Below are 24,379 nucleotides of genomic sequence, written 5' to 3'. Positions count from 1 at the left end.
GGTATAAAGCCCTCAGCCCCTGAAGGGACTCTGAACTGAGCTCAGGAGAAGCCCTGGGGCCTCTGGTGGCAAGGTAGCAGCACCGCTCTGCTGGCCAAGACCAGGAACTGCCACAGGGAAGCGTTGCAGAGAACTGCCTGCTCCTGCTGGTACCCAGGAGCTCAGCCCTAGCTGCCCAGCCAGCCAAGTTTGCACCTTGAGTCAGCTCTCCGGGCCTTGCTCCAGCGAGAAGGGAGCAGGCCTGCTCGAACCAGGGGGAGCGGGCAGCCCCCTTTGCTTGCTACCAGAAGCCCAGCTGGGTGGCAGAAGCGGCTGCTGCATGAGCAGCTTTGCCAGCTTTTTTTTCTTTAAGGGCGAGGGGGCTCAGGAGATAATTGGAGGGGAGTGAAAGCCAGGAGGGGGCATTTCAGAGTGCAGCACCCAGGCCTCGCTGAGCTGTAAGGGAGATATGGGCCCTGGCAAGCCCAGCCTAGGGCTGCCTATAGAAAGCCCAGCTTTGCATCACCCCCGTGGGAGGAAGGGCAATGGGGGGGGGGGGGGAAATCAGTGCAACTCCCCAGCCAGAGTGGGCAAGGGAGGGAAACTGGCCCTACAGGCCGGACTTGATTGGAGCCTTAGCAGGTGGCTCCAGCCCTGTTTTAAAGCCCACCCCAGAGCTGAGCCCAAACCCAATCCAGGGGCTTCAAGCCCTTTGCAGACATGACCCTGGTACCTGCCTCAGCCCCACCACTGCCTCCTGGGTCTCGCGCTCCCTCGCCAGCAGCCTGGGGGGGTTGGCGTGGCAGCAGCGGTGTGCCCGCCCTTGCCTTGCTGCGCGGCCCAAGGGGCTGCGACATGGTGGGAGACCAGAGACAGCCCGCCTCAGCTGGACTGCTGAGCCGCCCCCCCCCGCCAGGTCTCCTGCATGCAATAACCCCAGCCTCTCCAGCACAGAGAGCTTGACCCCACCCCAGCTGGCCTCTTTGCCAGTTTCGTTGCCTGTGGCTAGTGGCAGCAGTCTCTGAGGCTGCAGGGAGGATGAGCACAATTCTGGAGCCATGAGCAACATTGGGTGCCATGTGGCCACCCTAACCTAGCCTTCTGCACCCCCATGCCAGTGGGGCTCCACCATGACCATGGGGGTGGGGGTCCCCTGGAGCCTGCAAGACAGGTCAGTTCCCTGCTCTACCAGACTCCATGTGACCTTGAACCATACTCCATCCACCTGTAATACGGTGATAGCTTTAGAGCACCCATGGGTGCTCTTTGGCCCCCCATTATGATGGTATTGAAGCACCTAAGAGAACATGGTCTAGCTGTTAAGGCTGCAGCATGAATATGTCTACTAGGAACAGGGACCATGACCCAGAGTTTGGGCAACTAGGCAGAAGGGGAGTTGGACTTGAGCCCGCAGCCTTGGTTCCATCCACCTCCCACCCTACAGAACGGAGGCTCATGGAGTTAACTGGAGCCCAGACTTTAAGGGTAGACATGACCATTATCCATAGAGGCAGGTGGAAATTGGCTCTCTCACCCCATGGCACAGCAGGAAGAAAATCAAGACCTTTGAGGTTTTCTCCACCTCCCCCCTGCAAAAAAACAGCCACCCCAGAAGAGTCAATAGCTTGGTGCCCTCTTGCCCGCATCTCTGGGGAGTGTGCGCTACCCACTAGGATCTCTTGAAGATCTTGATATGGACAATCAGCACATTCCAAACAAAAATGGAAGCCCAAACCTTCCCCACCACCTGTGGGTATTTATGGATGGATAGGATCACAGCACTTATCAATAGCATTCTTTGATAGAATATGGGCCCCCCCGCACCCCCCAAGCATCCTGTAGTGTGCCCATTTGTGGCTGATCTTTGTGAGAAAGAGACCAGCACGCTTGCACTTTAATATTATTCAATATTTTATTGTGGAAACATACACAGACAAACTGTTTCGAAAGCAGAAAGATCTTGGAGGGGGTTTGGGGGGGATTAGGGGGGATTGCCACCCTGGAGATCAATTCCTTACCCTGCCCCTTCCCACAAAACCCTCCCCCCCCATGAGTTCCATGATCCTCTAGTTTTATTTTAAGCCCAGCACAAAAACAACAACAAACAAAAAAGAACAAGTGACGAGTTAGTGCATACTCATCTCTGGAAAGAAAGAGAAATCACATGACTGTACATGACATGAAGACAGAATTCACTGCAGGAGAGCTGTGTTTCTGGAGGGCGAGATGCGGTGGATGAAAAGGGAAGAGACTGACAGTTTTACCTAGACCTATTACCACTTGCTGCCAACTTCCAAACAAGGCCGACAAACCCTCCCACCGCTACACAGACACCTTGAACTTCCCCAACCTACCAGTAGGGGGCAGGGTTTGCTCTTATCGGTTTCTCACTGGGTGGAGAACGTTCAAGCCTATGCCAGCAGGGGCAATGTGGTCCATTGGTTCAGTAGGACTGGTGGGCACAAGGTGCGTGTGTCGGGGGACAGAGGGAACGGGAAGGTCTATGCCATTTCTTCCTCTGCTTCCTCTTCGAACTCGCCTTCCTCAGCCGTGGCATCCTGGTACTGCTGGTATTCGGAGACCAGGTCATTCATGTTGCTCTCCGCCTCGGTGAACTCCATCTCGTCCATGCCCTCGCCGGTGTACCAGTGGAGGAAAGCCTTGCGGCGGAACATGGCGGTGAACTGCTCCGAGATGCGCTTGAAGAGCTCCTGGATGGCCGTGCTGTTGCCAATGAAGGTGGCGGCCATCTTGAGCCCGCGGGGCGGGATGTCGCACACGGCCGTCTTGACGTTGTTGGGGATCCACTCCACGAAGTAGCTGCTGTTCTTGTTCTGCACGTTCAGCATCTGCTCGTCCACCTCCTTCATGGACATGCGGCCGCGGAAGACGGCCGCCACCGTCAGGTAGCGCCCGTGGCGGGGGTCACAGGCCGCCATCATGTTCTTGGCATCAAACATCTGCTGGGTCAGCTCCGGTACGGTCAAGGCCCGGTACTGCTGGCTGCCGCGGCTGGTCAAGGGGGCAAAGCCAGGCATGAAGAAGTGGAGGCGAGGGAAGGGCACCATGTTGACGGCCAGTTTGCGGAGGTCGGCGTTGAGCTGCCCGGGGAAACGGAGGCAGGTGGTGACGCCGCTCATGGTGGCCGAGACCAGGTGGTTGAGGTCGCCGTAGGTGGGGGTGGTGAGCTTGAGGGTGCGGAAGCAGATGTCGTACAGGGCCTCGTTGTCGATGCAGTAGGTCTCGTCCGTGTTCTCCACCAGCTGGTGGACGGACAGGGTGGCGTTGTAGGGCTCCACCACCGTGTCCGAGACCTTGGGTGACGGCACCACGCTGAAGGTGTTCATGATGCGGTCGGGGTACTCCTCCCGGATCTTGCTGATCAGCAGCGTGCCCATGCCCGAGCCGGTGCCGCCGCCCAGCGAGTGGGTCAGCTGGAAGCCCTGCAGGCAGTCGCAGCTCTCCGCCTCCTTCCTCACCACGTCCAACACCGAGTCCACCAGCTCGGCCCCCTCCGTGTAGTGACCCTTGGCCCAGTTGTTACCAGCTCCGCTCTGACCTAGGCGGCAAGGAAGGTGGGGAATCATAGAATATCAGGGTTGGAAGGGACCTCAGGAAGTCATCTAGTCCAACCCCCTGCTCAAAGCAGGACCAATCCCCAATTAAATCATCCAGTTAAATCCCCAATTAAATCAACTGGAGAGGGGTCCAGTTCCATTCCAGGAGCACTAAGGGTTGCATGGCTTGGGGGCGGGATGGGAGTTTCCACCCTCTACCAAGCCAACCCTCGACAGGAGGACATGGTCTCCGTTGAAGGCCTGTGTGTTGAGTTTAGCAGATCTCAGCCTTGAGGGCTCTATTGATGATCCCAGGGCTGAGTTCCACCAAACTCGACACATGGGCCCCCTGGACAGTTCATTGTGTGCACACAGCTGCCAGACACAACCAGCCCTTTCAGCAGGATGGGGCAGAGGACCAAGGAGACTAGATTGCCCATGACAGGACAGGAAGGAAGCACACCGACTGGCGGGGAGCCAGGGGACAACACCCCCACCTGGTGCTGCAGCCTCACAACTGTGCAATAACTCCTCCAGCCAAGACTGGCTCTGGTGTGGCCCAATTCAGACAGCGCCAAGCACCCACCCGCTGGATCTCCAGCCCCTTCACGGTGCCACAAAGGTTGGGCCTGCTGGAAGAGGGCCGAAGTTTGACACTGCCCCCTTTCCGAGACTTCAGCTTCTTAGCCCCATCCCCTGCTCAGAAGCCTGGGCATGTCACTGGAGAGCCTGGGGTAAGCCTGCAGCTTTCAGATCCTGCACCATCTGGTCCAACATGGGATCCAGACACTGGCAAAAATCCATAGTTGAATGAATCAGCCAATGCCTTGGGGCTCTCCAATTCCTTCCTGAAGATGCAGACGGTGTAGGTGGGGGTTGTTAATTAAAGTGCCTTGCCCAGTAATTAAAAGCAATTCACAAATGCTCTGAGCTTCTTCAGCAAGTTCTACCCCACCCAGATCCCTTTTGAGAGATTGTCTTTTCTGGGGAGGAAGTCAGTTTTCTGAGAACTCTGGAGACCTGGCTTCTCCCTGCCCCCCAGCCACTGCTCTCACCACTAGGCCACACCGCTGGCCAGAACCAGCACAGGAACCCAAGGGGTCAAGTTGGAGAGGGACAGCGGGGTGGTACCCCAAAATCCCACCCATAACCCAAGCCCCACCTTTCCTAACCATCTCATTGTCACCCCTTCTTGGTGGGGACAGGGAGTGCAGGGACAGAAGCCATTACCCACCAGCTGGGAGAAAACAGGCTGACCTGGGAATAGACTGGCCCTCCACAGGCCCTGCCCCTCCCACCTTGTGGGGGGTGTGACAAAGTGGGAATGTTCTTAATATTTTCTCTGAATACTGTGTGGGTGCCTCAGTTTCCCCTATGCAGTTCTTAAGTATCTAGGTGGTGGGATAATGGTGTGTGATTCTTGCAGAGCCCTAGGGGGCCATTGTGATGGTGTCTGCACAGAGAATGGCCGACACCCTGTCTCCTGATGGCCTGGGCCCCTCCTCTGCAAAGGTGCCAACTGAAGGTGATGGAGAACAAAGATCAGGTGGCCTCCTGGCCTGTGAAAGAGACAAAGGCCAGAGGAGGGGCGGGAGAGTTTCAGTTTGGAACTGGCTGGGGAAATGGAGGGAGGCCCAGATGGGGCTCTGGCCTCCCTGCCCCCCAAGACAAACTTGACTGAGGGGTCCTGGTCTCTGTACCCACGAGCTCTGTTTTAGACCATGTCCCTGTCGTCTAATAAACCTTCTGTTTTACTGGCTGGCTGAGAGTCACGTCTGACTGTGGAGTTGGGGGGCAGGGTCCTCCGGCTTCCCCAGGACCCCACCTGTGCAGACTTGCTGTGGGAAGCGCACGGAGGGGCAGGGGGTGCTGAATGCTCCGAGGTCAGACCCAGGAAGATGGAAGCCGTGTAAGCTTCTTGCCCTGGAGACGGACAGGCTGCTCAGAAAGAGGAGGCTCCCCCAAAGTCCTGACTGGCTTCGTATGGAGCAGTTCCAGAGCATCGCCCAGGGACTCTGTGATGGGGGGGGAAGTCAGTCTCCTCCATGGGTAGCTTGTGGGGTCATGATCATTAACCTACCCTCTAGGGACTCCCCTTGTCCCTGAAACACGGGTCCCACCGAGAGGGGACCCCCTGCCAAGCGGTGGAGAAACTAGCCAATTACAGACGGAGCTATTTGGGGAAGAAACTTGCAGGGCACCTCAGCTGTTCTTGCATTGCTGGGGACCCCCATCCACCCCCCGAGACCCCAGCAACTCGGTGCTGCCCACCTTACCGAAGACAAAGTTGTCAGGCCTGAAGATCTGCCCAAAAGGACCAGATCGGACCGAGTCCATGGTCCCAGGTTCCAGGTCCACCAGGACTGCCCTGGGCACGTACTTCCCACCTTCGGGAGAGAGAGATCAGACGCTTTCAGGAGGCCGGGTTGTGTCATCACAGGTTGTGTCACCCATCTGCCCTGGGAGTTTCTAGCTGGCGGGTGGGGCCAAGCACCGAGTTCACCTCAGTAGGCCTGAGACCAAGGTGTGTGCATTGCAGGGGTGGTTCCTCTCCTCCCCAAGCAATGGATTGCTACAGATGTAGCCAGAGCAGCTGCTGAGCCCTCCCCCCCCACACACTCCCTCCCCTGGCCCCCCAAACTCTCCACTGAGGGCAGGTGCTGCCAGCAATTTGCTTCTCACTTTGCAAGTATCGCCCTGCGTCAGAGGCTCTCATAGCGCACCAGGAAGGAGCATTCAGCCTCGTATCCACCCCCACAAAACCTGGGCACTCGCTATTTGAAGAGGAGACGAAATGAAGCACTTGAGTGATCTGACAAGAGCTCATAGCAGGGGAGAGAACCCAGGATTCCTGCTTCCCAGTCCCCTGCGGTGACCACTGGATCCCACTCCCCTCCCAGAGCTGGGGATAGGACCCAGGAGTTCTGACTCCCTGGGTCCTGTGTTCCACCCACTAGGGTGCACTCCCAGCCAGGCCACTTCCCTCCGAGCGTGACATTAAAAAAGGAACTAGCCACGAAGCTTTAAGCGCCCTCCGGGAAGTTGCATGTAAATAGGGGAGATCCCTCTAGACCCACTAGTCACAGACAGGCTGCGGTTAGAGACCCCCGCCCCTCAATTCCACCCACCCCTCCAGACTCTGTACCTGAAGCCTCATTGTAATACACGTTGATCCTCTCCAGCTGCAAGTCACTGTCTCCATGGTAGGTACCGGTGGGGTCTATGCCATGCTCATCACTGATGACTTCCCAAAACTGTGGGAGAGGGTGGAGGAAGGGGTTAAAAGAAATCACACAATCAAACCCTTCCACGAGCAATTGCAGACTGGATCTAGCCTGGCACCAGGGCTGGCTACAGAGACACCCACCCAAGCTTATGCAACACTAACCTGCCACATGAGAGATGTATTCCTTCCTGACCGCTAGCTGGTGACTGGAAGGTGCCCTGAAGCATGATCATTAAACCTGCTCTAGCCAGGTCTGCCTCAGCTTGATAGCTGTTGCAGCAGCCCCCCTCCTCTGTGAGAAGGTGCAACTAGATACCTGCCATATCATCCCCTTCTCCCCCCACCCGCTGAGTTATTAGCATCTGCCTGCCTCAGATCCTTTTAGGAAAACTGATTGAATACCTGGGTCTGTGGTGCCTTCATTGTAAGGAGCATATTGTATTTGCTTTCAGTGGTCTCTGCACCTCAGGCAGGGAGATGGGAGTGTAATTTATTTATCAAGCTGTCATCATAGCTAGGCTAACTGCAGGTGGCATTTGCACCAGTTACAGGGACACTGGCAGTATTATCTGTCACTTTCCACAAGCTGGGTTAGTACTTCACTCAGAACCAGCTTGCTGGGGGAGACTGGGGGGGAAAACGGGGGTGGGGTGGAGAAACTGGCTTACCCCATTTCCCCAGGACAAGTGTCTGGCTTTTTTAAAATTCCAGAAGTACTAAAGACCTCAAACCCAAGAAAAATCGGGGCTCCAACTGGGCTAGGGTCTGTACACACACACACACCCACTCCCTGCTTCAGATGCTTACAAGGTAGAATAGGCACGGCAGAGAAAGGGTTATCTCCCTTATAGACAGATGGGGAAACTGAGGCAGAGAACAATTAAGGGCCATGTTTTCAAGGGAGTTTAGAACTAGGTTTTCAAGGGCTCTGCTTCCATCTAGGGTGCTTAAAATCCAGACTGTCAGGAGAATTTACCGCCCATCACGGCTCGGTTTGAGAGCTCAGACGTGAACTGAAGCCAGGTCTCTTTCATCCCAGCCCACACGGAGCCATCGGGAGGGATGCGAGACTGTCAGAGCTGGTATGTTTCAGGAAATCTCTGGAAGGTTGTTTGCGAGCACGCTCCCCAGGGCGGGGTCCTTGTGATTTGATCAGTCGTGGAACAGCGACCCTGGAAGTGTTGGTCTAACGTACAGTTGGGTGCTTGGGTTAAGTGCCTGTGAACCCAGGGGAATTTGCAGGGTAATGGGACATCCCGCAGACCAGGGCAACAGATGGCTTTGGTGCCACTCTCAAGCACCACACGGCCATTCGGGCCCTCCTGGAAGGTACAAGGCCCCCTTTTTCGGGATCAGCTTAAACGACAGCAGTTTTCAGCTGGCTGACACCCCACCTACAATAAGGGGATCGATCCACCTGCACTCGCAGGCAGAACTGGAGAGGGGGTGGAGCACCCAGGACGGAGCCCTGGCTTCCCCGCTTCTCTCACCACTCCAATACTCCCAGCTCAAGAATCCAGGAGTCCAACTCCCTGTCCCAGTCTCTAGCCATGAAACCCAGCTTCCTCCCCGTTAGGAGAGAACCCAGGAATCGGGATTTGCAGCCCTGCCCCCTTCTCTAGCTCCCCTCCCAGAGCCAGGAATAGAACCCAGCCACCCCTTCCCCCCGCCCCCAACCCTAGCGACTAGACCCCACACTCTTCTCCCGGGGGGGGGGGGGGGGCGGCTAGAACCCAGGAGTCCTGCCTCCCTGCTGCCCCTTACCGTCACAGACAATCAGGTCTGTATCTGGCAGGGGGGAAGAGAGAGAGAGAGAAGACTGAATTGCAACATTCAGGTCAAAAGAAATCAGCACGGATCGAACACCAGTCTATTGTCCAGCAGGAGATTTACACACACACAAACACACACACACACACACACACCCCACCCCCCAGCTGGCACCCGCCCAGCAATCCCTCCCTGCCATTCTGCAGCATGGCTCTAAAATGGAGCCGCAAGCCCTCGCCTCTCTCGATCTCAGCACTATGCTGCAGCAGGTTCTATTTATACCCGGTGCTGGCGACATGGGAGGAAGTGGGGGTGGGTGGCAAGGAATCTGCTAAGGCAGAACCTGGGGGGACAGCAAAGAAGCAGACCCCCCCACACACACCCCTTAAAAAAACCCCTAGGACAGCAGGCACCCACTCCCCTCCTCTGCCTGGTCTTCGCGCTGTCACTTACCCCCCTGCTCCCACCACCACATGCTACAGGAAGGGGTGCCCTCCGTTGCCAGCACCCCTAGATCCAGGAATAGAACCCAGGCATCCTTCCCTCCACCCCCCAGGCACTAGACCCCAACAGTGAAGAGGAGGCTAGAACCCAGGAGGGATGGGGATGAAGATCAGGGGTAGGGGTGTCCCTCTTCTAAAATCTGAAGCACGGGGCGGGGGGAAATTGTAGACTGCAAGTCTCCCCTCTTGCTGGGCTAATATTTCAGGGGTCTCAGATCCTGGCTGGCTGCAACTGGGGTGTGAGGAGGCAGCAGGGCCCTTCCCTAGAATTGGGGGTTGGATCCCAACTGGCCAGAATTGGGGCACATTTTGGGGGGCCCAAGGATGCAACAAAAATATATTGAGGGAGCTATTCCGGTGCCTGGCTTCACCCCTCAATTTCAGGGGTTCCGTTCCCTGCTGGTGTACAGGGCTGGGAAGGAGAATTGGTATCTTGGGGGGGGGTTTGCAGGCAACCGGCCTCCACAGGAGGAACTGAACCCCTAAAAACAAAGGGTGAAACAAGCCACTGAGCTTGTTCCAGCCTCCCTCCAGGGGACAGCCCCCCCCATCCAGATTCCACTGAACACCCCTCCCCCCACCAACACCAGCAGGGATCCAAAAATAACCCCCCATCCCCATGCAGATTCCTCCACCCTGCACCAGCCCTGGCCTGACAGGTTCGGCTTTTTAAAGAGAGGGGCCATTGAAAGAGGGCAGGGGAGGGGCAGCGCCAGCCCTCTTTGCGGAGGGGCCTGCAAACCCGCAGGGGCAGTTTAAATCCGAGCTTTGTTCTGTCTGCAGGAGGCATGTGGGAACATGAGCCTTGATCCCATTACCAGATGGGGCCAGGCTTCCCATAGCCACACTGGGCAGAATCCCCCCACACACACACACAAATACAGATCAGCCACCCCCATGCAACATGGCCTTGCTATGGATAAGCCAACACAACTGCCCTCGCCCCTCCCAGAGAGCCCAAGGACAACTCTCCTCCTGCCCCCCCCCGCCTACAGGGAAGGCTGGAATTGGGGTGTCCTGGTGTAAGCAGACAAAGCAATTGCTTAGGGGCAGCTCAAGGGGACCCCCATTCGCTTTTAGTATTGTTTTCATAAGAAAGTGCCTGTTTTAGTGGGGGGGGGAGAGAATATTCCTGCTTATAGCCCCCAAAGGGTTAGCACCACCACTGGGTGTCTTTTTCCCAGTTTTGGTTAAAAGCCTTCCGATCCCGGGGTGGGCAGATGTTTGGGGAAGTGCAATCGGAGTGGGCTGGATCTGCATCTCCAAAGCCATCCTAGCAACACCCGCCAGCAGCCTTAGCCAGGCGAGGGTGGGGGGGAGAAGAGGGGGAGGACGGGGAAAAACACCGCAGGCAAGCAGGGCTGCCAGGGACTTTTAGATTGACCCTGTAGATCAATTAGGCCTATTAGGAGAATGGGGGCGATCCTAGGACACGTCCCCCCAGTGCAGATGGAGCAGCTGGACACCCCAGCCACCACGCCCCATTGCCAGAGGCCCCATCCGAAGGAGAGGCAACGTGGCCCGCATCAGGATGCGCCCCACTTCCACTGGGAGCAGGGCAAGTCCGCCCCACCTGGTGACTTGGCATGATGCTCTGGGCCTGCCCCCGCAACCTATTGGCATGAGCCAACGCCGCCCAGCCTCTGGCCAAGCCACCAGGCCATCCCCGCACAAGGCCTTGCTAGACAGATCAAGAAACTCAGGGCCGAGGCCAACCACGGTTCTGAGTGCCCGGGAGAACTCCCTGTCTGAGGCCGTCACCAGCCCACAGCAGCCTTGTAGGGCCAGATCCGCCCTCTCCAACCAGTGCTCCAGGCTCCCAGCTCTTTGGCCTTAGTCCCATGGACTCCACGCTCTGGAATCCCTCCCTGGGCAGGGGAAGCTGCCCTTTCAGCTAGGCTGCGACTGGTGAATTACTCTGATTCTGAGATTTTTTTTCTCCGCCTCCCCTGTAACAAAGGATTTACAATGCTGATGCAATGCCAGGCAGGCGAGGTACCAGCTCAGCCGATAAGACCCCCGCAAGTGCATGCCGGGGATAAGGCCCCCGCCTTAAGTGAACGTGCAGCTTCTGGATCAGTCATGCAACTACGGTACCCCATCAGGCAGGGAGCGAACCAACTCCCAGCACTCAGTGCCTTTGAGGAGAGGAGATTCATTGCTGACTAGGGCTGGGAGGGGCTCTCCCACCCCTGTCTGCTCCCCAATGCTCACAACTTTACACCCTCAGCTCCCGCCCGCAAACCAGCAGCACCCTGACCTGCCAGACGCCCTGGGGACGTCACCATACCAGAGCTGGCAAGATTCCCCCAGGGTGGCTCCGGCACTGGCTGCCAACAAGCCACTCTGCTCCCCACCACAGCTGGGCATTTTGATCCAAGGCGCCCCCGGGCTTGGCATGCCAGGGGATCTGGCTTCCATTTGGACAGCCAGAGACAATGGTGGGAGGACCGCAGGGGTTTAATACCCCAGCTGGAGGACGCTGAGAGAGGCAAGCGGACCAGGACTCCAACCTAGACAGGGGCTAACGGAGTGGAGTGGAGTCCATTTAGCAGGTGCAACTGGCACAGCCATGCCAGGCCTTTCAGATTCACTTCGCGGAGAGAGAGACACCTGGCACAGGTTTGGTGCTTTACCATCACAGCCCCTATCCGCTCCAGCATGGGGCGATTGGTCCAATAAAGAGAAATGGGCCTTTCTGCCAACTTGTGCAGCGACTGGTGTGTGTGTGGGGGGGAGCTGCCATATACTGTCTAGCATCAGACTGTAGCGGTCAGGTTTTCATTTACGAGATCTGGCAGGGGAGGCTCGGGCCAGAGCCGCATCCCTATTTCTGCCCCCTCCGGGATGGGTGGGTCGCTCAGGCATCTGAGAGGAGCAGCTTTCCCAAGGGAAAGGCTCTGCATTATTCCCGCATTGCTCAGATCCCTTTCCCCGCCTGGCAGCTGGGCCGGCACATCCCTGCCCGCCTGGCCAGGAATCTCCCTGCCACCCGATCCTGCGCCCCATTCCTGCCTGGCAGTGACTAATTCACACGTTCTCTGGTGAGTCACCGGCTGCGTGTAGGAAGAGCCGGACAGACGGATCCGGGGCCCTCTCCGCTCCATACCCGTCATGCAAGCTTGGCTTCTCCATCAGCAGCAGGGGAAGCCATGTTCATCCCCGGCCTCATGCCACTGCAAGAGACCCACCCTGCCCAGCTGCCCCTGCCAGGGGGCAAACCGAGGGGGAAGCCCGCGGCTATTTTAAGAGGCTAGAGGGCCAGCAAAAAGCCAGGCCAAGGCTCCCACCTCTCCCCACAGGCGCTCCCTGCAACGGGCAGGTTTCCCCGAAGGGAGCCATTGCGAGTGTGCGCAGGGCCGCCTCTCCACCCAGCCCCACTCATGCGGCACTGGCAGATTTCTCCCCCCGCCCCGTTCCACGGATCTTCTCCTGCAGCGGGGGGGGGGGGGGGGGGGGGACACGACACGCTGCATTTTCGTCCCGGGTGGGTGGGGAAGGGCTGCTCCCCTGGCTATCTCGCCCGTTTATTTCAGCCCGCCCCGTGAATCCGCAGCTATTTCAGGCACAGGGGGGCTGGGAACCGGCCCTTCTGCCCACCCCACCCCACCCCACCCCTCACTGCAGCAAACAGCTGCTCGGCGTGTCCTTCTCCAGGCAGGCGGGATCGGGGCACAGAAAGGACTTGGGGTGGGCAAGCGGGGGGGTACCCCAGCCAGACCGGGGGGGGTACCCCAACCAGACCCCGCCACCCACACCGGGCACAGAACTACTAGCTGCCCGATCAGGTTACCAGCCCCCGCCCCCCACGCAAGCGCCTGCTAAGGGGTCTCCCCAATCAGCAGGGCACTGAGAGCGGTGGGGGTCGCACTGGGCTAGGGACCCTGGCAGGGAAAGACAAACCCCAGGATAAAGGGGTACCCAAAGCCTTTACCCGCCCCACCAGGGGCCGGGCTGAGATCCTGCGGGCCCCCGCTTCCCACCACCTGGTCCCCACCCCCAGGGCCCCTCCCTACACCCCCTTTGGCCCGGCCCCCGCCCTGACCTTGGCTCCGATCTGGTTGCCGCATTGCCCGGCCTGGAGGTGCACGATCTCCCGCATGGTCTCGCTCTGGCTGCGGCTCTTCCCTTAAGCCGTCCGCGGCCTCGCATGCGCCTTTAAATGGAGCCCGGGGGAGACGGGGAGGGGCGGGCCAGCGAGAGCCGCTGTGCAATTTGCGCATGAGCCAGAGCTGCCCCCCCCCCCGCGCGTGTTGCACCCCGCTGCGCGCGCCCATGGCTGTACCCCGGCTGCTTCCCCCCGCCCCCACTCAACTAGCCTGCGGCACCTTCCCCCCCCCCCTCCGCAAATTCTCCATACCCTCCACTTCAGCACCGCCTGCACCCCCATCTCAGTAGCCCATGCCCCCAGCTTCAGCACCCCCGCCCCCCAATAACCCCATGCACTCTGCATGCCCAGCCTGTGCTCACCCAAGACTCCCCCCGCCCCCCCTAGAAGACAGACGTGCTCTGCTTGCCCCACAGATGACTGGGGTTTATTAAGGTTTTCCTGGGGATTTAGTGAAGGAGGGCAGAGTCTGCGGTGCGAGGGGGAAGACAGGTGGAAAAAAGTGGCGGAGCTCCTATAAGGCTGAGCTGGAAAACAGGGTGCAGCAGGAAAGATGGGGGCTCTAAGGTAACAGACGAGGCTGGAGCACGGGGGAAGTAGGCCAAAAGTACCAGGTTTCCCGGAGTACTGTTCTCTGGAGGGAAGCGATACGTCCCGGGGGAACAGCCCAAGCGCTGGGCCTGGATGTATCCTGTCCCTGTGAGCGAGCAGCACCCTGCCCGCTAGGCCATTCTTGTGCACCAGGGAGTGCTGATGACCCTGCTCCTTCACCGTTAGCGTTGCCAGGTAGATCAGACCAGGAAGGGGCCCATCTAGGCCAGTTGCTCCAGGTTAGGGAATAGGTTCATCTAGATCAGCCTCCCCTGTGTGGGGGAGAGAAACTGGTGCCCCTTTGAGGAGAAAGGCCACAGATCCTATTCCCAGCCCCCCTGAGCCAGCCAGTCCCGTCCCCTGCCCAGCGTCTAGATCAGAGCCGGTGTCCCCTACAGGGGAAAGGCCCCAGATTCCATTCTCCTCCCCCTGAACCAGCCAGCCAGCCAGTCCCCCCGAACCTGGGGCTGGAGCTGAGCCAGGGGAAGGCCTCTCATGCCTTTATGTGGATGGAAATGAAAGGCTAAACCACACAGCTCCAGATGATTACTGCTGTACTCCAGCGCCATCCTCTGGCTTGTGGCTACAAAGGAGTCCTCGCTCTGCCTCCAAGTGTTAAATTGTGGGAGCTTCCCCGCTTGATTACCCTGCACACCACAAGCTGAAGCCTCAGATAACATAGCAGAGTGACAGCGTAGGTTAAAACCAGACCACTATGGCAGCAGTGAAATTGCTGCGTGCCCTTGCGGCTCTGAGGCTACCAGCTGTGACATTCTGTACCCCGATGTTCACCCCTTTCGTAGACAGGTGATGAATGTTGTACCAAGTATGCCTGGTGAGGTATCATCTGAAAACTCATAATTTGCTGATCATTATTGTATGGATGGAATATGTGTGGCAGCTTTGGGTGTAAAGACATAGAGTTCCACTGTAGGATACTACTGAGGCCATGTCTACACTGACAAGTTTCCAGTGGCACGGCTGTAGCGTGTAGCTGTGTTATGCCGATGGGAGAGGGGTTTTTTCACAATCCTGAGCGAAAAAAGTTTTAAGTGCTGGTGTAGATGTGGCCTAAGACAGGTTCCAAGCAAGGACAAACCAGTTCCCCAGCGACAAAAGCTAGCCCAGGCCTCAGCCTGGTGTCAGTGAAATCAAATGGACCATCACCTAGTTAAGTGGCCATTCTTTGGCAGGAAAGAGGGTGTGAGCAGAAAAATCTACATCTGGACAAAGAAACAGCAGGGAGTTCCCCTCCACTCAGGCCTTTTGTCTCAGGAACCCCAGCTGGAGGTGTTTCTTGAGAAGGCTTTAAGAGGAGAAAGCAATTGGCCCAAATTTATGATATGCAAATATGATTTAACTGGGAATTGGTCCTGCTTTGAGCAGGGGGTTGGACTAGATGACCTTCTGGGGTCCCTTCCAACCCTGATATTCTATGATTCTATGATTCTAAATGGTCTCTTTCCTTTTCTCTTTACCAATGGTGTAGACAACACTTGATGAAGAAAAGAAGGGATACTGGACTGGGGGAGATCTTGGCTGAAAGATTCAGCCAGTTTGGGTAAAGCTGTTGTAACTGACAGAGAGAGTTCTTTGCTTTGCATTCACTTTACTTGTTAAGTCTGGTGTTAGCTGTGTTTTACCTTTTATCTCTTTGTAACTGATTCTGACTTCATTGCTTGTAATCCTCATGTAATAATCATGCCTCATTGCTTGTAATCACTTAAAATCCATCTCTCTGTAGTCAATACCTTTGCTTTGCTGTGTTATCTAAACCAGTGTGTTGGGATTGAAGTGTTTTGGGGAAACTCCTTTGGCATAACAGGATTTGTGAATGTCATTTTCTGTTGACAGATGATGGGTTTTATACGAGCTCGTGTTGTCCCGGAGGGTGCAAGGTGCAATTTCTGGGGGAAAGTCTAGGCCGGGGAATTTGCTGGTGTGGCTCTGCTGTGTAATTCACGAGTGGCTGCCTACAGCTCTCAGCTGGGAGTGATTTAAATGGTGGTGGCTGGCTGTGAGCAGACTAGGAGTGATCGCTCTTGTAAAAGGTGTCAGAGAGGTAGCCGTGTTAGTCTGTATCAGCAAAAAGAACGAGGAGTCCTCGTGGCACCTTAGAGACTAACAAATTTATGTGGGCATAAGCTTCCGTGGGCTAAACCCCACTTCATCAGATGCATGCAGTGGAAAATACAGTAGGAAGATATAGATACACACAGAGAACATGAAAAAATGGCTGTTGCCATACCAAGTATAATGTCACAGCCATTAGCACCTGCTCTAAGAGCCAGAGTGGCTGGGTTCAGCCCTGCCTGGGGGCAATGGAGCATGACCCTGTGTGGGGGCTTGTGGGAGGGGGACCCAGGTTCGGGCAGGATGCAACAGGTGGTGAGAGCAGGGCAGTGGGGGACTGAGGGTTACCAGCCCTGGCTCTGAGCTCCCTGGAGGCCCTTCCTGCTGCCCTTGTCCCCGGCTCTGGCCTACTTCTTTCCCTGGAGATCTCTCTCACACAGGAGTGTTCGGGGCAGGTTCCCCAGTCAGCCTCCCTCCCCCAGTGGCTCTAGTGGGGGTGCCCAGCAGGAGCTAGGTGGGGGGAGTTATTTCTGGTTCTATCCACAAGAATCTGGGATTGGTTTGGGAAGATCCAGAGGGGCTGGGATGGGGGAAGGGAGGCAGGTGACAGTCCCCTCCCAGTGTTTGGAAGAGGTTGCAGATCTGATGCTGTGGATGCCTTAGCCACCCCTCTCCCCCCAGACCTGTGGGTCACATGAATCAGGACAGGTTGCATTTGCATAGCTGCTTGGATGCAACATGAGTGCCGGTTCTGCAGGGCCCTCACCAGGGCTGCACTGCCCCCTGCTGGGCACCCCTCAGCTGAGCCCTGCTGCATTCATTCCACCTGTGGCTCAGGGGTTAACGTTGGCTAGGGACCTCTCGCCACCTAGTGGGCATCGAGCTGTAGTGACACCCGGGGGGAGCTGAGACTTTTTCAAGGCATGGGTCACTTATTAAGATGGGAGATTCTCTGGGATAATTCATGATTGATTCATATTAATTACTGTTGATTAATGGAGTATTAATAGTAAGTAGTGAGGCCCACTCCCCCCCAGGCACTACAAACAGCATGATGGATAGGTAGAAGTCTGAGGATAGCTAGCTAGCTAGGTGTGTATAGGAATGGGTAGGTAGGTAGGTAGATGGGTGTGTATCGAGATGGATGGATGCAAGTGTATAGGGATGGATAGATAGATAGATAAGGTAACAAGTCTTGTGGATGGGGGGAAGCGGTAGATGTGGTATATCTTGACTTTAGTCAGGCTTTTGATAGTCTCTCACATGACCTTCTCATAAACAAACTCGGGAAACACAGCCTAGATGGAGCTACTATATGGTGGGTGCAAAACTGGTTAGAAAACCATTCCCAGAGAGTAGTTATCAGTGGTTCACAGTCATGCTGGAAGGGCATATCGAGTGGGGTCCCGCAGGGATCAGTTCTGGGTCCGGTTCTGTTCAATATCTTCCTCAATGATTTAGATAATGGCATAGAGAGTACACTTATGAAGTCTGCAGACAATATGAAGCTGGGAGGGGTTGCAAGTGCTTTGGAGGATAGGTTCATAATTCAAAATGATCTGGAAAAACTGGAGAAATGGTCTGAAGTAAATGGGATGAAATTCAGTAAGGACAAATGCAAAGTGCTCCACTTACAAAGGAACAATTAGTTGCAGACCTACAACATGGGAAATGACTGCCTAGGAAGGAGTACTGGGGAAAGGGATCTTGGGGTCATAGTGGATCACAAGCTAAATATGAGTCAACAGTGTAACTCTGTTGCAAAAAAAGCCAACATCATGCTGGGATGTATTAGCAGGAGTGCTGTGAGCAAGACACGAGAAGTTATTCTTCCGCTCTACTCCGTGCTGATTAGGCCTCCACAGGAGTATTGTGTCCAGTTCTGGGAGCCACATTTCAGGAAGAATGTGGACAAATTGGAGAGAGTCCAGAGAAGAGCAACACAAATGATTGAAGGTCTAGAAAACATGACCTATGAGGGAAGATTGAAAAAAATTGGGTTTGTTTAGTCTGGAGAAGAGAAGACTGAGAGGGGACATGAGAACAGTTTTCAAGTACATAAAGGTTGTTACAAGGAGGAGGGAGAAGAATTGTTCTTCTTAACCTCTGCGGATAGGACAAGAAGCAATGGGCTTAAATTGCAGCAAGGGCAGTTTAGGGTGGACATTAGGAAAAACTTCCTAACTGTCCGGGCGGTTATGCACTGGTATAAATTGCCTCGGGAGGTTGTGGAATCTCCATCATTGGGGATTTTTAAGAGCAGGTTGGACAAACAGTTCTCAGGGATGGTCTAGATAAAATATAGTCCTGCCATGAGTGCAGGGGACTGGACTAGATGACCTCCCGAGGTCCCTTCCAGTCCTAGGATTCTATGATGGTCTATCCATGTATCTCTGGGCAGGGAGCCAGCTGCATTTGCTGTGTTATGGGGTCCTCTAGTGGTGGGGTTGGGGTGGAAAGGGGGATGGTTCTACTTTCTTCAATGGGTCCGACCCCAGAGCATTTGTGAAGCAATATCAAGTGGAGGCCCGACACCACAAGCGGTGTGTGTGTGATTCCCCCAAGGGGGGAGGGGGTCACAACGACTTACAGCCCCCGCCCGGGCTTCTGCTGAACAGGTATGAGCGACGCAGGCTGGGGGTGCTCTCCCCTCGCAGCCAGCGCTGTGCTCACCCCGGCACGGTGCCGCAGGGAGTGGGGTGCTCTCCCCGATCAGTCAGGGCTGGCCCCATGCCCTGTCACCCAGTGACTATATCTAGCCCAGAAGGGATCACAGCCAGAGGGGGGATGAACCCAGCATCTAAACCAAACCCAGAGCTGCTGGGCGGGGGGGTCCAGAACCCCTGACCCTCAGTTCCAGCAACTCCCTGCTCCCATCACTGCAGCGCCCGCATGGGTCCCCACACTGGCAGCCACAGTAGGTCTGTTCTCCACTAGGAAGCAGCACCCCTGTCTCCTGACACAGGAAGGCCAGCGGTGATATCCAGCCCCGCTCTCTGGGTAACTTGAGCCCCCCTTGGGGTATTTTTAGGGCTGAGCCGACCTGCCCAAATCTCGGTCTGGCCTTTCAAAGGACAGGTATGAGCCAAGGAGCCGCCCTGCCCAATGATCTGTCCCCCATCACTTCCAGGGCAGGTACCAGATGCCCCCAGAGGGAGGGGAAGGGGGGGCAGGGCCCCAGGGAGCGGGGTGGGGGCAGGAGCTGTGAGGTGGGCTCCTGGGGTGTGTGTGTGTTTGGGGGGGGGGGGAGGCTGGGTTCGGCTGCCTAGGAGGGAGGAGATATTCATATGGGGAGAGCCTCAGCTGCTAAGAGGCTTTCAGAGATGGAGACACACACCCTGCAATACCCCTCGCAGCCAGGAGGTGGCGCTCTAGGCCTTGCTAATGTCTCCCACTAGCCTCAAGCCTGCAGAGTAACCCCCGCCGCCCCCCCCCCCCCAATTCTCTCCCTTCTTATTTGGTTGGGCCAGTTCTTGCCGCCTCAGGGACCCAGATCTGGCAGGGCCTTCGTGGGAGGGGAGGCCGGGGGGGGGGGGGAGGAGGAGTTGAAGAGGCTGGCAGGGGCTTCTAGCCATAGGGCACTGATCTGGGAGAGCAGCCGCCCAGTCTGGCCGATGCTGACTATGAGGAGGAACGTATGGGAGGCTCTCCGTTAGACCCTATCGCTACGGGGGCTATGACACACAGTCAGGCAGTGCTGAGCCCATCCAGCAGCGGGCTGTGAGTCGCATGCGCTCGCACAGAGTGGGGCATTGGGGTCAGCACTGACTGTGTGGGCCAAGCGCCCCTTCCTGAGCCCCCACCTTGCTCCCTGCATCACAGCGCCCCCTAGTGTTGCACTAGGGGGAGCGCTGCCTGTGTGGGAGAGCGCCCCCTGCTGGATCTCCACCCACCAGTGTCTGGGTGGGGCAATTCCCCCCTTCCCCCCCACCCAATGATGGCAGCTGGGGTGTTATCAGCCCCTCCCCCTATCACTGGCTCTGGCCCTGGTCTCAGTTCTGGGAATCATCCCAGCTTCTGGGGAAAACCCCTATTTATAGACGCAGGCTGCAGGAAAGGGCCCGGCTCAGAGCAGGCCCGGCTCAGCTGTATTCAGTGGTCTGCGGGGGTGCCCTGCTCCAAGTGAGGGTACGCCCGGGGTAAGGTGCAAATCACCCCATCCTCTTCCAGGCACGGCTCTCTCTCCCCCCCACATGCCGCTGCAGCTCCTAAGTACGCTTGCCCAAATCCCCCTTCATTCCACAACACAGCCCCACCCCCACTCACCCAGGTGCCCCCCACCTGGGAGGGAGGCAGCCCCGTGCACGGTGGAAAGCAAATGGTGCCTTCCCCTTCTGCTGCCAGTTCCCCCCCCCACCCAGTGAGAGCGACCCCCCCTCTTGGGACCCTGCCCCCCCTCCACTCTGGGCTGTCAGTACTTGTCCAGTGAGAGCACCCCCTGCTGGCCCTCCACCATGTGACCCCCCCCGGTGAGAGCACTCCCCCACCCCCGATCACCCTGAGATGCAGCCCCAAGCTCTTGGCACACACCCCCCCCCGTCACCCCAAGTCGCAGCTTTGCATGCGATGTAAATGCAAAAGGCCAGCGAGGGGGCCCTGCCTCTTGGAACAGACTCCATGGCCCGGAAACGCAGAAAACAAACCCGGCTCCTCGGGCCTGCAGGGCTTCTCTCCCGGGAGACAGGAAGGCCGACCTGAGCTGACCCTCTCCCTGGATCCAAACAATCCAGATCACCGGGGGAGTCCATCCCAGGCAGGACACACCGTGCAGCCCCCCCACTGGCCAGGCTCTGTTGAAGCAGCTGGGCACATGGCAGGTCTCACCAGGTCCCAGCCGGCAGTGCCTGGTGTCATCACAAGGGGTCACCCTATGACACGGCTGGCACAATTTGAACTCTGGTTCCTACGGGGCGGGGGGGGGGAATACCCCAGCTTATTCCCCTGTGCGGCATCGCTGTGCTCTGTTACCAGCTGCCGTGCCCCACCCCAGAGGTGGCTGCATTTCAGCGCTGGGTGAGCCAGCCCCGGGCAGTGTTGCAGTGTGGCTGTGAAACAACTGGCCTACCCCACCCCAGAGGCGGGCGCATTCAAGCAGGGCTGCGCAGGTAGCGTTTGGGCTCCCCGGGCCATGAGATATGCCCCGGGGGCAAGGCTGAGGTGTCCCCTCTGCCCCCGCCCAGCGCTGCAGCCTCCCTCCAGCCCTGGCCGCCCGCCAGGCTGGGAAGTGACTATTCCCGTTCAGAGCCAGTGGGTTACACAATGGGAAAAACAACCAGGAAATTAGTATCCAGCCCATCGCAGCAGCTGCCCTGGGGCTGGGCGCACAAGTACGCCGGGGACAGCCACATAAATATGGTGCATGCATGCACACACCGGCATGGGGGGGCGCGCACACACATATACACACAAAACTGCAGGCAATGTGCCCCCCCCACAATACCCTAGCCAGCAGGGGGCAGTGGAGACACGACCTCTGCCCCCAGCTCCAATCCCATTGCAGGACTTTTGCCCCCCTCCCTCCCCCGCACTGAGCCCCACAGGGGGCTGCTGCCAGGGCGAGTCGGGGCTCCAGTCTCAAGCCTCCGCCTCAGCCGTTTGCAGGTTGCTTCCTTTCTCCCAGGACAAGCCCTGGCAGGATTCTGGTAGAGCAGGGAGGCTGGGCCAACCCAGCCGTCTGGTGCACGTGGGAGTCAGGCCAGGAGCTGGTAAACTGGGGGGGTCAGAACCCAGGGCCTTCAAGGCACAAGTCAGGTGAGAGATGGAACTGATGGTGTCAACACCATTCGGCCTATTCCTGCTTTAACCACTGGACCCCACTCTCCTCCCAGAGCTGGGGCTAGAACCCAGGAATCCTGGCTCCCAGCCCGTCCTTACTCCGACCACTAGACCCCACTCCCCTCCCAGAACTGGAGCTAAAACCCAGGCAGCCTGACTCCCAGTCCAGTGCTTTCCTCGCAGGCCTGTGTCCTTGTGCCCCGGGTGGTATTTGGTATCGAGCCACCCTGTTCTATTAATGTGCCCCCTTCCGAGGGCCTGGGGTGCCCCGGCCAGGATTGAGTGCCGGGGGCTGTGCCCTGCCCAGGGTATTGATCCAACCAACCAGCCCTGCTTTGTACCTGTTCCCTCACTCCTCAAATTTTAGCCTGAAAACGGCCACAAACACATGGGAGCGCGTGGCTGGGGTGGGCAGGCACTTCCTCAACCTCTACACAACAGGAGCTTCCCCCCTTCACGTCTCTCCCATCTGATGAGCCCCAAGCTAACAGCTGGACCTCGTTAAGGACAGCTGGAACTGCAGACTTCCCCCCCCCCGCCCCACAATCCTCTCTGTTCCCCAGCTGTTGGCTGGTGCAAAGCTGCCCCCCCCTTCACTGCATCTTCCAGAGTTGGGTCAGTGCTGGGTCAGACTCCGTGGCCGCTGTTTATTTTGGGCCGAGCGGGAGGTAGTAGAAGGACCCTTTCCACCCTGGATATATCCCCAAGGGGGAACTCACGTCACTTGCATTGGTTTGGGGGGAACTCACGTCAATTGCATTGGTTTGGGGTCCAGAGCGCTGGTTCGTTTTACCTCCACCCCACTCCAGAAACCCATCCAGAGTTGGCTTCACCCCTGTCGCTAGCCTGGGGGAAGGCTCCCATTTTCCCTTAGCAAAGGCCACGGTTCTAATACAGAAAAGATCTCCTGGCTGTCGTTACTGGAGTGTTTCTGTTGTTACAGCGGGAGCCCTTGCAGGGAGAGGGGGACATCACTGCACGTTGTCTTCCAAGTTCTTATTGTGCGAGCAAGTGTTCTGCCCTTGAAGACATGCTGTGTGGTGGTGTTCATTGAAATGATGCATGATGCGTGTTATGGGGCGGGGGTAGTGGCAAGCAGTGGAGGAGTTTGCTCCAAAGCCAAATTCTTCATAAATCGGTCAGGTCAGGTCAGGTCCGGTGCTTCTTACGCTGCCAGTGGCTTCTTGATTGAAGCTGCTGGCAACATGGTGCAAGAAGTGGGATTAGAACCCATGTCTCCATAGCAGCTCTTAGCAACCATCTCCGCTCCTAACTGTGATACCCTCAACCACCTCCCCTCCTGCTCATGAACCTGCTGGATCCCTGGGGAAGCCACAGCCGTGGTTTGCGTGGTACAATGAGGTTAAGAGAGACCGGGGTGTGTGTGTCCCAGTGTGCTGCTACCCACATCCTGTCACCTCAGCCAGCGGGACAACCAGACTGGCTCCCTCTTCCACATGCTTTCACAGGCATCCAGGGACTGCCAGAAATGCTAGGAGCCACAGTGTGGGACCACAGAACGGGCCATGTGGTCTAGTGGTTGGAGCAGGGGAGGCCGGGAGTCAGGACGCCTGGGTTCTATTGCCAACTCTGGGGTAAGGAGTGGGGATTAGTGCTTAGAGCAAGAGACAGTCAAGACTCTTTGTTCAGTGTCCTGCCGTGTGACTTTGGTCAGGTCACGGCCTCTCCCTGTACCTCAGTTTCCCCCCGCTGTAAAAACGACTCATTATCCCTTATCTCCCAGGGCTGGTATTGCGGCTTTGCTTGGTTACCATCTGCCTTGGGGCTCAGAAGGAGCAGATACGGCTCCGGCTATTGTTCCCCTGAGCCTAGCGCTGGGAGTCACACGGCCCCTGTCTCCCACTGGGGTATAAAGGAGTCATTCATGGCAGCCTTGAAAGGAACTCACAGCCTCCCCCCCACCAGAGGCTGTTGTGAAATAGTCGGAGGCAGGAGACAGACAGGGGCTCTGGTTCAAGAGCCTGGATTCCCCCTGAGGATTTGTTGATTGGGCCTGTTGATACCAACCCTGAATTCCTAAAAAGGCCCAAACACTTGATGAACTATGCAGGGATTGCTTGGGCCAGCTCCGAGATGCAGCCAGCTCTGGGGTGAGGCCTGGCAGCTGGTTAACAGCCACAAAGCACCACTGTCCAGTGTTCCCGACAGAGCCACCATTCTTGCTCCCTGCTGCACAGCACCCCCTAGGGCATGGGGGCTGGCACTAAGATCCCCCCATTCCCCTGAGCAGGGGCACGGTGGGCCTTTTTGGGTCTCCCATCCAAGAACAAACCATGCCTGAGTCTCCTTAGCTCACAGGCCCTCGTCACACAGGCCTCCTTGGTGCCACTTCCAAAGCCAGAGAGCAGCAGGAGCTGCCTGCGGGCATGCCCTGGGCCTGATCCTCCCCTCTCCTGCACCCAGCGGGCGAGCTCAGCTCATCCATGCCAGGCCAGGCCATGCCCTCCTGCTGGCCCCCAACCCCATCAGCCCAGCTGCCTCCCCTGCACGGCTGGGGCAGGGCCAGCTCCCCCATCGCAGCCCCGCTCCCAGGGTCAAGGACTTGCGTGGAATGTCTCCCAGCTGCAGGCCGACCACAGCGTCCAGAGCCACTCGGCCAGGACGGGGCCAGGCGGCGCGAGGGAGCCCCGTCCCTAGCGGGAGAACGAGGCAGTGTCTTTCCTTGGGGTTGGGACCGTCATCCAGAGGGCATGACTGAAACCCAGCCCCTCAGCCCCACGCCTCTGCTGTACAACACCTCTGCAAGTGTCCCTCAGTCCCGACCTGCAGCCCCCTG

At 57.4% G+C, this 24,379-nt stretch overlaps 1 protein-coding gene across 2 annotated transcripts in view; it reads right to left on the bottom strand.

Moving 5' to 3' along the window:
- Positions 1-1,872: 1,872 nt before the first annotated feature.
- Positions 1,873-24,379, bottom strand: part of TUBB4A (tubulin beta 4A class IVa) — a 39,642-nt gene continuing 17,135 nt past the window's right edge. The window contains exons 1-4 of one of the 2 annotated variants that reach the window (XM_084610171.1): positions 13,081-13,234; positions 6,682-6,790; positions 5,813-5,923; positions 1,873-3,538 (exon numbers count right to left, since the gene is read on the bottom strand). In XM_084610171.1, coding sequence (XP_084466297.1) covers positions 2,481-3,538; positions 5,813-5,923; positions 6,682-6,790; positions 13,081-13,137 — 1,335 coding nt within the window. In that variant the 5' untranslated portion in view covers positions 13,138-13,234 and the 3' untranslated portion in view covers positions 1,873-2,480. Of the gene's footprint in view, positions 3,539-5,812; positions 5,924-6,681; positions 6,791-13,080; positions 13,235-24,379 lie in introns of those variants that run through there. The other variant, XM_084610172.1, reaches the window with a different exon arrangement.

This window comes from Lepidochelys olivacea, assembly GCF_965140295.1.
Source record: "Lepidochelys olivacea isolate rLepOli2 genome assembly, chromosome: 20".
Taxonomy (NCBI): Eukaryota; Metazoa; Chordata; order Testudines; family Cheloniidae; genus Lepidochelys; species Lepidochelys olivacea.
This window is presented reverse-complemented; position numbering and strand designations above follow the sequence as displayed.